The 13153-nt window shown below is 39.9% G+C and overlaps 1 protein-coding gene across 1 annotated transcript in view; it reads left to right on the forward strand.

Annotated features, from left to right (window-relative positions):
- The first annotated feature begins 6966 nt into the window (after positions 1–6966).
- The window catches only part of Gdpd4 (glycerophosphodiester phosphodiesterase domain containing 4), a 63367-nt gene continuing 57180 nt past the window's right edge, over positions 6967–13153 (forward strand). Inside the window, exon 1 of the mRNA XM_055623263.1 lies at positions 6967–7143. Coding sequence (XP_055479238.1) covers positions 6967–7143 — 177 coding nt within the window. The remainder of the gene's footprint in view (positions 7144–13153) is intronic.

Raw genomic sequence — 13153 nt, forward strand, 5'->3', positions numbered from 1 at the left:
CCCCCTCCCTCATCTCATCTCACCTCACCTCGGTCCTGCACTCCCTCCCTCCCCCATTCCTCTCCCCTAGTCCTCAGAAAAGAGGAGCCCTCCTCCCTTACCAACTGACCCCAGCCTGTCAAGCCTCATCAGGACTGGCTGCATCCTCTTCCTCTGTGGTCTGGCAAGGCCACCCTGCCAAGGGGGAAGTGTTCTAGGAGCAGGCAACAGAGTCCATGTCAGAGACAGCCCCTGCTTCCCCTAACCAGGGGACCCACATGGAGACTGAGCTGCCTATCGACATCTGAGCAGGGGGCCTAGGTCCTCTCCATGCATGGTCCTTGGCAGGTCCCCCTGGGTCCAGATATGTTGGCTCTGTTGGTCTTCTTGTGGAGCTCTTGTCCCCTCCTTCTATCCCCCAAACTCTTCCATAAGACTCCCTGAGCTCTTGTCCAATGTTTGGCTCTGGGTCTCAGCATCTGTTTCAATCCTCTGCTGGGTGGAGTCTTTCAGAGGACATCTATGATAGGCTCTAGTCCTGTTCCCTCTCTTCAACCACTTTTGGTGTCTATTTTGTTTGCCATTCTGAATGAGGATTAAACATCCCCAGTGTCCTCCTTGTTACTTGTTTATTTAGGTCTGTGGATTGTAGTATGGTTATCCTGTATTATATGGCTAATATCTGCTTGTAATATATACCATTCTTGTTTTTGTAGACCTGGGTTATTTCACTCAGAATGATCTTTTCCAGGTCTACCCATTTGCCTGCAAATTTCATGATGCCCTTGTTTTTAATAGTGAATAGTATTCTATTGTGTAGATGTACCACAGTTTCTTTATTCATTCGATGGCTGAGGGATATCTGGGTTGTTTCCAGTTTCTGGCTATTACATCAGTATATTACTTTCTATCAAGAAGTCCACAGACATCCAATTCAGAGACAGCCCCTGCTCCCCTTACCAGAGGGACCCACATGGAATTGTGTTGAACCTATAGAACTTGGCTCAATTAAGATCATACTTGATTTTCCTTCCCTTTCTGTTCTATGGAACAGTTTGAGAAGCCTGAGTGTCAGCTCTTCTTTAATGATTTGGTAGACTTTGGCAATGAATCCTCCTGGTCCTGGGCTTTTCTTTGTCAGAGAGGTACTCTATTACTGTGTATTGATGATTATGGATCTGTTTAAATGTACCACATTTTTATTATCCATTCATCAGTTAATGGACATCTAGGTTGATTCTAGAGCTTTGCTACTGTGAATAGAGTGGCAATAAACGTGAATGTGTCTGTGTGGTAGGATATATAGAGTCTTGTGGCTATATGCCTGGGAGCAATACAGCTGAGTCATACGGAACACCTCTTTTTAGTTCTGTAAGAAACTGCTTATTTATTTCCATAGTGACTGCACCAGTTTATGTTCTGCCAAATAATGCATAAAGATTCCTCTCTCTCAACATCCTCAAGAACATTGTTGTCATTTTATTTCTTGATAATAGCTTTTTTAACTAGAGTGAGATAGAATTTCAAAAGTTTCTATTTGTGTTTTCTTGGTGGATAAGGATGTGGAACACTTTTTAAAATAATTATTGGGCCTTTGTATATCTTCTTTTGAGATCTCTATTTAGTTCTGTATCCTTTAAAAAATCAGGTTGTTTTCTTGCTACTTTTCTTTCTTTTTTCTTTTTTTAAAAGTTTTTTTTTTTTTTTTCGTGAATTCTGGGTATTAATTCTTTGGCAGTTATATAGCAGGCAAGGATTTTGTCCCATTCTATAGGCTGTCTCTTCATTCAGTTAACTATTTCTTTTCCAGCACAGAGCTATATAATTTCTTGGGGTCCCATTTGTTGGTTGTTGGCTTTATTTCATTAGCACTTATTTCCCTTCGGAAAGTCCTACCTATTCCTATATCTTGAAGTGGGTTTTCTACTTTTCCCTCATAGCAGTTTTGGATTAAGGGCTTACATTAAGGGCTTTGATCTATTTAGAGTTAATTTTTCTGCAGAGTGAGAAAGAAGTGTTAAGTTCCATCCTTCTACATGTGGGTATCCACTTTTCACCTTACAATTTGCCAAAGAGGCTCTTTTCTTCCAATGCACATTTTTAGCATCTTTGTCAAAAACTATGTGGCTGTAGTTGTGTGGGCTTGTACTTCAGTCATTCATTCTATTCCATTGATCAATATGACTATTTTTGTGTCAGTACTATGCTGGTTTTATTACCAAAGCTGATCTGTAGTATAAATTGAAATCAGATAGAGATGATCTCTCTCCTTGAGTCCATTTGTGTGTTGATTTGTTCATGTCAAACAATTCCTCCATCCTGTAATGAAGCCATGTTCATTATGGTTAATGAACTGTCTGAGTATTCTTGAATTAACTTTTTTTTTTAAGATTTATTTATTTATTATGTATACAATATGTGTTTGCATGTATACCTCCGTGCCAGAAGAGGGCACCAGATGGTTGTAAGCCACCATGTGGTTGCTGGGAATTGAACTCAGGACCTTTGGAAGAGTAGCCAGCGCTCTTAACCTCTGAGCCATCTCTCCTGCCCTTGAATTCACTTTTTAAATAGTTTGTTGAGAATTTTTTTTCATTTTTCTTCATGAGGAAGATTGAGCTATAATTTTATTTTTATGTTGTGTATGTGAAAAATAGTTTGGTAACAATCTTTCCTGTTGTCTTTTATGGATAATTTGAGAACCATTGCTGTTCTTCTTTAAAGGCCTGGTAGATTTCAGCAGTGAATCCATATGGGTGAAGAATTTTTTTAGTTGGGAGAAATTTTGTTTTATTGCTGCTTCAATTTTGTTGAGTTGTATTAAATTGAGGTCTTTTTGTTGTTGTTGTTGTTGTTATTAGTTTGGCTAAGGGTTTCTCAGTCTTGCTTTAAAAACAACTCATTTTATTAATTTTGTGTATTTTTTATTTTCATCAATTTCTACCCTACTTTCCATCGACTAATTTTGAGTTTGACACCCACACTTGCATTAAAATTTTTTTTTTTTTAAGACAGGGTTTTTCTGTGTAGCCTTGGCTGTCCTGGATTCACTTTATAGACCAGGTTGGCTTCGAACTCACAGAGATCCACCTGCCTCTGCCTCACTTGAGGGAGTATTGGGATCATAGACATGCACCTGTTTGATCTCTGAACTTTTAACTAGGCACTTTTCACTACTAACTTCCCTCTTAGGACTGCTTTCATCGTGTACTCAGTTTTGGTCTGTTGTGCCTTCATTTTCATTCAATTCTAGTACTTCTACATTTTCCTTCTTGATTGTTTTCAATGACCCAATTATTATTCAATAGTATGTTTGTCACTCTTCATGACTTTGTATATGTTGTATGGTTTTTCTTCATATTGATTTCTAGTTTTGTTCTGTAGAATTCTTCTAGACTGTACGAAGTTGTTTCAATTTTCCTATGTTTGTTATGTTTTGGTTTGTATCTGTTATATTATCTATTTTAGAAAATATTCCATGGACTGCTGAGAAGAATGTGCATTTTGAAGTGTTTGGATAGAATGTTCTGCAGCATAGCTGGAATGTTAGATCCATGATGTTATTTAACTCAGATGTTTATATTCTTTTTTTTTTTGTCAACATTACCTATATTGATGAGAGTTGTCTATTAAGGTCATCTTCTATTATTGTGTTTGAGATTAATGAGGCTTTACCTCTAATAATATTTATTTTCTAAAAGTGGGTGCACCTATGTTTGGTTACTGTATGTTTAAAATTTAATGTCCTTTTAATAATTATGAAGTGAAAATTTTAATCTCTTCTGTTTAATTTTGTTTTCAAATCTGTTTGTCAAATATTAGGAGAGTGACACCTGCTTGTTTCCTAGGAATATGTTTTTCTATTCTTTCACCCCAAGGTTTCATCTGTCTTTGATGGTGAGGTGTGTTTCTTGAAAGTCAACAAATAGATGAATACTGCTTTTTACTCTAGCCTGCTAGTCTATCTTTTGAATGGGAAATTGAGACCATTAATGCCCAGAGTTACTGTTGAAATGCAGATACTCATTTCTGTTACTTCATTGGCCTTGTAGTGTTTGATGTTTTCCTGTTCCTAATTTGCTTAACTATATATTTATTGTATCCTCATTGATGTGTTTATTAGTTTATTTTTGGTCTGGAAGAGTCCTTCAAGTATCTCTTATAGAATTGGCTTATTAGTATGAATTGTGTTAGCCTATTTTTTTTTTCAGGGAAAATTTTTTTTCCTTCAGTTATTACAGTTTGGCTGGGTATCGTGGTCTGAATTGGCAGTTGTCTTTTAGAACTTGAAACATATCCTACCAACCCCTCCTGACCTGAAAAGTTACTGTTGGTAAGTTTGCTGTTATTATAATGAATCCATCTTTATATGTAGTTTGGTGTTTCTCTGTTGCAGCTTTCAGTATGCAGTCTTTGTCCTGTTTATTTAGTGTTTTAACTATGATGAAAGGAGGTTCTTCCCTAGTCTTGTCTGTTTGGTGTTGCAAATTCTTGTACCCAGTTGGGTGTCTCTTCTCTTAGATTTGGGATGTTTTCTGCTGCAGTTTTGATGAAAATGCTTCCTCTGCTTTTAGCATGAAAGTTTTCTATGTCCTTGAGTCATAGATTTGGTCTTTTCATAGTATTCCATAGATATTGAATGTTCTGTTTGTAGTTTCTTTTTAATTCATCTTTGGCCAGTTGCTCTACATTGTCTTCAAGTTCTGATATTCTACTTTCTCCTTGATCCAGTACTTTGGTGAGGCTTTCCATGGAGTGTGTTGTGTTGCATGCATGTGAATGTGGGTGTGTGCATGTGAGTGCATACATAGGCCAAAGCAAGATAGCAGCTATCTTCTATCATTTTCTGACTTACTGTTTTATGATGGTTCTCTTACTGAACCTGAGCTCACTATTTATTTTTTTTTGCTAGGCACCTGTCAATGTTGTAGTTACAAGCGCACACAGCCATGCCCAGCCTTTTACATGGTGCTGAGAAGTCAAAGTCAGCTCCTCAAGTCATGCTCTGAAACAAAGAACAACTGCTCTTTCTTACCTCCCCAGACCCATATGGAGCTTTTATTCAACTATTGAGTTTTTCATTTCCATTCTTTCAGTTTGGTTTTTATTCAATATTTCTTTATCTTTGTTGGATTCTGCTTTCATATCCTATATTGAATTTATTTCATTCACTTGTTTGTGTTCTCTAGGAATTCACTCAGAATTTCTGTCTTCTTTGGTTTCTTTGAATATACTTATAGTAATTCTTTTGAATTATTTAGCATTTTGTCAAATTCAGTGTCATTGGGGGCCATTAATTTGTGAATTGTTCATTTTTGGAGTTGAATTGATTTTGGTTTTTTCCATTTCCTTTTTTTTTTATTTTTTTTGCATTGGAACTCTAAGGTCAGGTGGCTGGTTGGGTTGCTTTTAATCATGCATATTCTTTTAGCATTCATATGCAGACTCAAGAGTTGAACACTTGTTTCTCCCTAATTCCTTTCTGTCTGCTTAATTTTGGGAGGCTACCAGCCTCTACCTATTTCTCATTCTTGGTGCTTTGACCTCATGATTTTATACATATTATAAACAGGTCTTTAATAATGCTTACTTCCTTTGTTTTTCCTCTCTCAGGGGTTCTTGACTATCACTGACTATTGTCCAATGTCTGAAAACTATTATTTTATATTTTCCTTAGTTTTTAGTCAATTAAAATGTGTGTGTAGGAACTCGAAGCCAGAAGAGGATGTAAACTCTCCTGGAGACATAGTTATAGGCAGTTGTGAGCCTCCCAGCATGGGTTCTGGAACTGAATTTGGATCCTCTGAGGAGCAGCAAGCAGTCATAATTGCTGAGACGTATGGCCAGGCCCCTTAGACTAGAGAGTATTCAGTACAGATACAGAGTGATGTTCATGAAAAAATACATGGCTGCACGTTTTCAGTAGTAGAGACTGTTGCCTAGCATTGAATCCTTTATGACTTTACAACTGTTTGTATAACTATGTTTTATTTTTGTTTGTTTTCCTCACAGCTGTTCTTGTTTGGTTTTAAATATTTGTGTGGAGTCTCCACAAACACACCTCACTGAATTTCCGTGTTATTTGAAAGTCCTTTGGTTTGAGAAAACACTCTTTAACCTCTTTCTTACGTGTGTGTGCGTGTGGACGTGCACGTGTGTTGCCACACAGAGTGTCGGTCAGGGAAAAATGTATCTGCCATGTGCATAGGTGTTCAGGCTTGCTGGCAGGTGCCTTTACCCGCCGAGCCACATTGCCAGCCCAAGAACAGCATTCTTGATTGTAATAACACTGAGAAAATTCAGTAGCTATTCACTCAGTATCTGCCTGCTCCCCCTTTCTTACCAGTAAGAAAATGTCTATGAGGGAAACGCCATGGTTAGCGTCTGTAAAAGTCCTCAAAGTGAGACAGAATTTTCTTCTTTATTCTAATTTCTGCTAGCTGTAACTTGGGGTGATAACTATAGCTTGAGTAGCCATTTTAGACAGAGAAGGAGAAATGTGAAGAGCAAAGTGGAAGATGCCTGGGTTCTTAATGCCATTTTGAATGAAACCACGTGTCCTTCCTCCCTTCATCCCTCCCTCCCTCCCTCCCTTCCTTCTCCTCTTCCTATTTCACTTTCTTCAAACTCATTTTTTAAGACAGACACAGTCCACATCAACTTCAGACTTGCAGTCCTCTTTCTCCTCAACCTAAAGAGATGCTGGATTAGAAGTGTGCACCACCCTGCCGGTTTAAACGTAATTCTAATTATATAGTCTGTTGGTGTTGTTGGCAAAGAGGAAAAATACATGTGTATGTTTTCAGCTGGGCAATGGTACATGTCTTTAATCCCAGTAGAAACAGGTGAATCTCTGAGTTCTCTTATCTATCTATTGTTGATAGAATTGTCTATAGATGGCAGGCTAGAGTAACTGAGCAAGAGCTACACTAGGTTCTGATTATTTTATTTGTCCTTTCAGCAAAAGGGTGAATCTTACATAAAGACATGCAAGCTGAGGCTGGGAGCAAGAAGACAGGACTCTCAGATGAAAATCCCAATCCATGGATAGAACGTTACTTCAACCACAGATGCTACATCACCTTTCTGACTGGCTGCTACAGTTGCCACTGGCAATACAGAGCGTGGGAAAAGACTGAACTTGGATCCTGTTGCTGCCCCAGGGTATAGAGATGGAAAGGAGCTAGACTACACTTTCTTAGATGTGGGTGGGTCCCTAACCACTGGAGAACTCATTGGAATTCTCCAGGCGGGGTACACTGAGCTCCAGTTTTCCTAGCAAAGTACTATGAAGTCTAAAGCCAGAGTTAAATGTGCTTGCTGCCTGCCTCTTCCTCCTCTCTCTCTTCCTTTCCTCCCTTTTCATTCTTGCTTCTTCTTCTTTTTAATAGGAGACCAAACCTAGGAGATTTTGCATGCTGGGCAAGAGCTGTGCTGCTGAGCTATACCCACAGTCCCGTCTGTGTGTTTCTTGCTTGCTTGCTTCCCTGCTCCCCTGTGTTTTAAAGAAAGGTCTCTCATAGCCCAGACTGACCTTGAACTGCTATATAGCTGAGCCACACCTTGAACTCCTAATCCTCTGTCTCCATCTCTGAAGTTCTGGGGTTACAGTCATGTGTCAACACACTTGGCCAGCCCCTCAATTTTATTTTCTTTGTTTTTGTGATTTCTTTTATGTCATTCATTTATTCTCTCCTTCACTTTTACATTTATTCATTGAATTTTGAAGAAGACTCAGATGCAATTAGATATTCACAATAGATTACAAGAATGTCCAAATCTGTAATTTTCATTTAAAAAATTTTGTCAATGGCAGTTCTAGTTTGTCTTTAATTTCTTTTACACTTAGTGTGTGTGTGTGTGTGTGTGTGTGTGTGTGTGTGTGTGTGTGTAAATACCACAGCACATTTGTGGTAATCAGAAAACAACTTAATAGGAGGTGGTTTTGTCCTTCCACCATGCAGTTTCCAGGGATTGAACTCAGGCCATCAGACATCCTTACCCACTAAGTCATCTAAACAGCACCCTAAATTTTTAATTGTCTCTTCTCTTTCAGTTTCCAAGGGGAAAGTATGTTCCCGGGGGTATGGGAGAGTGGGGCCAGATAGGGGACCCAATCCTTTACTCCTGGCCAAGCAAGTGCTTGATTTTCACCAGCAGGGCTCTAGTGAAGCTGAGTGGCAGCATGAAGCATAGCCTAATGAAGAGCCGCATTGTTCCTCTAAGCAGTATGTACTGGCACCCTCTGCTGAGCCACATGGTATAATAGACCAAATGATGAGCACCTTCACTTGACTCTAAACATAGTTTAACTAAGGTCTAAGATTCTCATTAATTAGATCTCCAATTCATTGTTATTGTATTTTATGTTATAAATATGCATGTTTCTTTTTTAATTTTTATATTTTATATTAATTACAGTTTATTTAATCCCAGCTGTAGCCCCCTTCTTCATTCCCTCCTAATCCCACCCTCCCTCCCTCATCTCCTCCCTGCTCCTCTCTAAGTCTACTGATAGAGGAGGTCCTCCTCCACTTCCATCTGACCCTAGTTTATCAGGTCTCATCAGGACTGGCTGGCTGCAATGTCCTCCTCTATGCCTAGTAAGGTCACTCCTCCCTCAGAGGGTGGGAGGAGGTCAAAGAGCCAGCCACTGAGTTCATGTCAGAGATAGTCCCTGTTCCCCTTACTAGGGAACTCACTGGCATACTGAGATGCCATGGGCTACATCTAAGCCATGAAGGGTTCTAGGTTATATCCAAACATGGTCCTTGGTTGGAGAATCAGTCTCAGAAAAGACCTCTGTGTCCAGATATATTTGGTCCTTGTGGAGCTCCTGTTCTCTCCAGGTCTTACTAACTCCCCCTTCTTTTATATGATTCCCTACACTCTGCCCAAGGTTTGGTTATGAGTCTCAGCATCTGCTTTGATACACTGCTAGGTAGAGACTTTCAGAGGCCCTCTGTGGTAGGCTCCTGTCCTGTTTCTTGTTTTCTCCTACTTCCAATGTCCATCCTATTGGTCTTTCTAAGTGATGATTTATCATCTTACCCAGGGACCTCCTTCTTGTTTAGCTTCTTTAGGTGTACAGAATTTAGTATGTTTATCCTATTTTTTAGGTCTAGTATCCACTTATAAGTGAGTATATACCATGTGTGTTTTTCTGCTTCTAGGATACCTCACTCAGGATGATCTTTTCTAGATCCCACCACTTGCCTGCAAATTTCATGATTTCCTTGTTTTTAATTGCTAAGTAGTATTCTATTGTGTAAATGTACCACAACTTCTGTATCCATTCTTCTGTTGAGGGACATCTGGGTTGTTTCCAGGTTCTGGCTATTACGAATAAAGCTGCTATGAATGAACATGGTTGAACAAATGTCCTTGTGTACTTGAGCCTCTTTTGGATATATGCCTAGGAGTGGTATAGCTGTATCTTGAGGAAGCGCTATTCCTAGTTGTCTGAGAAAGCGCCAGATTGCTTTCCAGAGTGGTAGTACAAGTCTACATTCCCACCAGCAATGGAGGAGGGTTCCCCTTTCTCCACAGCCTCTCCAACATGTGTTGTCACTTGAGTTTTTGACCTTAGCCATTCTGACGGGTGTAAAGTGAAATCTCAGAGTCGTTTTGATTTGCATCTCCCTGATGGCTAAGGACGCTGAACATTTCTTTAGGTGTTTCTTTGCCATTCTATATTCCTCTACAGAGAATTCTCTGTTTAGCTCCATACCCCATTTTTAATTGAATTACTTGATTTGTTGTTTTTTAACTTCCTTAGTTCTTTAGATATCCTGGATATTAGCCCTCTGTCAGATATAGGGTTGGCGAAGATCCTTTCCCAGTCTGTAGGCTGTCATTTTGTGTTGATGACAGTGTCTTTTGCTTTACAGAAGCTTTTCAGTTTCATGAGGTCCCATTTATTGATTGTTGCTCTTAGAGCCTGTGCTGTTGGTGTTCTGTTCATCTGCCTAGCTTCCATCTTTGGGACTTTGATGACTATAAATCTAATACCAGGCAAGCACTCTGCCACTGAGACACATTCCCAGCCCCAGGTTTCTCATTTCTTATGTCTGCTTTGAGTAGTTATGAAGAAAAAAATGTGGGAAATGAGAGGCTTCCCTGGAGTAATCAAGAATGTTCTTCTGTCCTCCATATTTTTTATGCCCAGATATTTGGCTTGTATGCGAGTCACAAAGGTGACTAGGCATGGTCCACTCTCAGAGAACTCATGTTTTGCTGGAGGAAAGCTAAATGCATTCCCATTCTAGCATAACAACAAGTGTATGTGTGCACAGATAGGAGTATATGACGGGAGAGGCCAAAGGTGACTGTCTAGAAGGTGAAAGGTGATCAAGACCTGGATATGGTATGAGAGTTTATAATATTAGAGGGGTCACAGTGCACAGGTAGTGTGTAGACTGGTAGTTTGATTTTAGGTGGAGCAGAAATGAATAGAGATGTTCTGGGAAATGAAGTTGCATAGGTAAATGGGTCAGATATTGTGTGGTTTTAAAGAACCCTGTTATATAGGAAATAAAGGACACCTAAAGAGGGCTGCAGAGGTAACTCAGTGGTACAGCAAAAGCTTAGTATGTACAGAGCCCAGGGTTTGATTTCCATCACCAGAGAGGGTAAATGTTTTAATCTGATTATGTGGCCTGAGCTATGATTTGGAACGGTTATTTGAATGTATGGGGATTGTACCTGAAGAGGCCAATGTGTGAAGGTCTCCACCTCAGAGAGAAAACAGTGACAGTGCTCCAAAGAAGAGATGTGGGTGGTGAGCATTAGAGCAGTAAAGGCAGCTATGGAGAAAGATGGGTAGATTTGACAGATTATTCATTACTCAGGGATGAAGTATAGAATCACTTGAGATCTACAAAGGACACAGAGTAAGATGTAAAGGTAAGCTGTATTGAAAGTGGTAGCCTTTCGGGCAGTCTAGGATAATGCTGAAAACACTGGACCAAAACTTTGGAATATGTATGGGTTCTAATTATAACTGTGACCTGGGCTCGTTATGTGATATACCTGAGTCTCTCTGTAGCTAGGGAGTTGAGTTAGGTAAAGTCCCTAGATGTTTTTCAAGTCCCCTTTTTACTCAGATGGAGTATAACATAAAGGAAAGACCACCAGATTTACAGCTTTGCTATTGACCATCCCTAAATTAGAGACCCATTGTAGTAAGAGCTTTGGCAAGTTCCAGAACAGCTTTGTGCTTCATAATCCTAATAAGAGTAAGGGAGACGTTAGCAGCACAGCCTACTACAGGAGTTACTTTGAGACGAGGAGAGCGGTTGTTAGAATAAACTTTGAGTTGGTTATGACACACTGGGACTACTCGTTGAATATTATTACTGTAGTAGTGTTCTTAGGCCCACTTTCTTGGGGAAGTGACGTACAGAAATGCATAGAAGAACATTCTGAGTTGTGTGGGAGGGGCAGGGAGAATTAACCAAAAATCTAAAGACAGCAAAGCACAATGGTATGTTTAAGAAGAATTAGGTTTCTGGTGCTGAATTTAGGGACATTTGAAGGAATAAATAATAATTAGGATCAGAAAAGAAAATTCATGTGAAATTATAACATCTTTACATTAGGCTAACAAATTTTGAGCTTTATCCTATAAACAGGGAGGAACCCTTGAAAATTTTTAAGATAGAATGGAGATGAAATATGAGTCTGGAAAGACCCCTGTGTTCAAACTTTCTGGTTCTGTTGCTCTCATTGTGGAGTTCCTGTCCTCTCCAGATCTTACTATTTCCCACTTCTTACATAAGATTCCATGCACTCTGCCCAACAGTTGGTCATAAGTCTCAGCATCTGCTCTGAAAGTCTGTAGGGCAGGGCCTTTCAGTGGCCCTCTGTTTCCTGTTTTCTTCTTCTTCTGATGTCCATCCTCTTTGCCTTTTGGGATGGGGATTCAGCATTTTAGTCAGGGTCCTTCCTCTTGATTAATTTCTTTAGATATACAGATTTTAGTAAGTTTATCCTATATTATATGTCTATATGAGTGAGTATATACCATATGAGTACCATGCATGGACTTAACCTAGAACCCCTGCACAGATGTAGTCCATGGCAGTTTAGTGTCCAAGTGGGTTCCATAGTAATGGAAAGAGGGACTGCCTCTGGCATAAACTGAATGGCCTGCTCTTTGATCACCTCCTCCTGAGGGGGGAGCAGCCTTACCAGGCCACAGAAGATGACAATGCAGCCACTCCTGATGAGATCTGATAGACTAAGATCAGAAGGAAGGAGAGGGAGACCTCCCCTATCAGTGGACTTGGTGAGGGGCATGTGTGAAGAAGGAGGAGGGAAGGTGGGATTAGGAGGGGAGGAGGGAGGGGTTTATGGGGAGATACAAAGTGAATAAAGTGTAATTAATAAAAGTTAAAAAAAAAGGACTGTCTGGCACACAGTTCAAGTGGATACAGGTCATGATGAAGTAGACAAGGCAGACGGCATACATTAAAAGGCTGTGGCTATCAAAAAAAAAAAAGAATGGAGATGAAATTAGAAGAAGAGAAGCAGATTTATTTAGCAGAAAATTATTAAGTGTATCAGATATACCACAGTAGCCAAGACAGCTGAAGTTTTCCTCTGGCCTTCCAGCAGCTTAAATTCCAGTGGTATAAGTTATGCAATAAATAATAGATTAAAAATGCTTTCAAATAATAATATGATCTTTAAAGATAAAGTAGAAAAATGTATTAGAAACGGGGAAGGGGAAGAAGTTAGAGACTTCTATGAAAGCAAGTCCTTTGATCCATCTCCAAATGAAGAGACAGGGCCAACCTGTATTGGGACAAATGCACTCTAAGCAAAACTGCTAAGAACCTGGCTCCTGAGTAGGGATGGTGCGTAATGTGTTACAGAAAAAGAGCCCCTAGTGTGGCTGGCCTCTGGAGAGGGGTCAGTGGAGAAGCGATGAGGTAGGAGGTAGGAGGTAGGCATGGGCTAATCCTATCCAGCCATGTGGGTTGTGGAAGGCTGTTTAGGTGGCGATGGTATAAGCACAGGAAGCCCGGGAGGGTTTGAGCAGGGAAGAGACATTCTTTGATAACACACTTCTTAAAGGTCCACTCAGGCTGTGTGTAGGCATGTGTGTAAGACGGAGTCCACTCCTGAGCTCGTTTCCCCAGCTTCTTTCTCATGATGCCCTTTCTAAGGG

The sequence above is a fragment of the Psammomys obesus genome, unplaced genomic scaffold (genome assembly GCF_907164565.1).
Source record: "Psammomys obesus unplaced genomic scaffold, mPsaObe1.curated_primary_1811, whole genome shotgun sequence".
Lineage (NCBI taxonomy): Eukaryota > Metazoa > Chordata > Mammalia > Rodentia > Muridae > Psammomys > Psammomys obesus.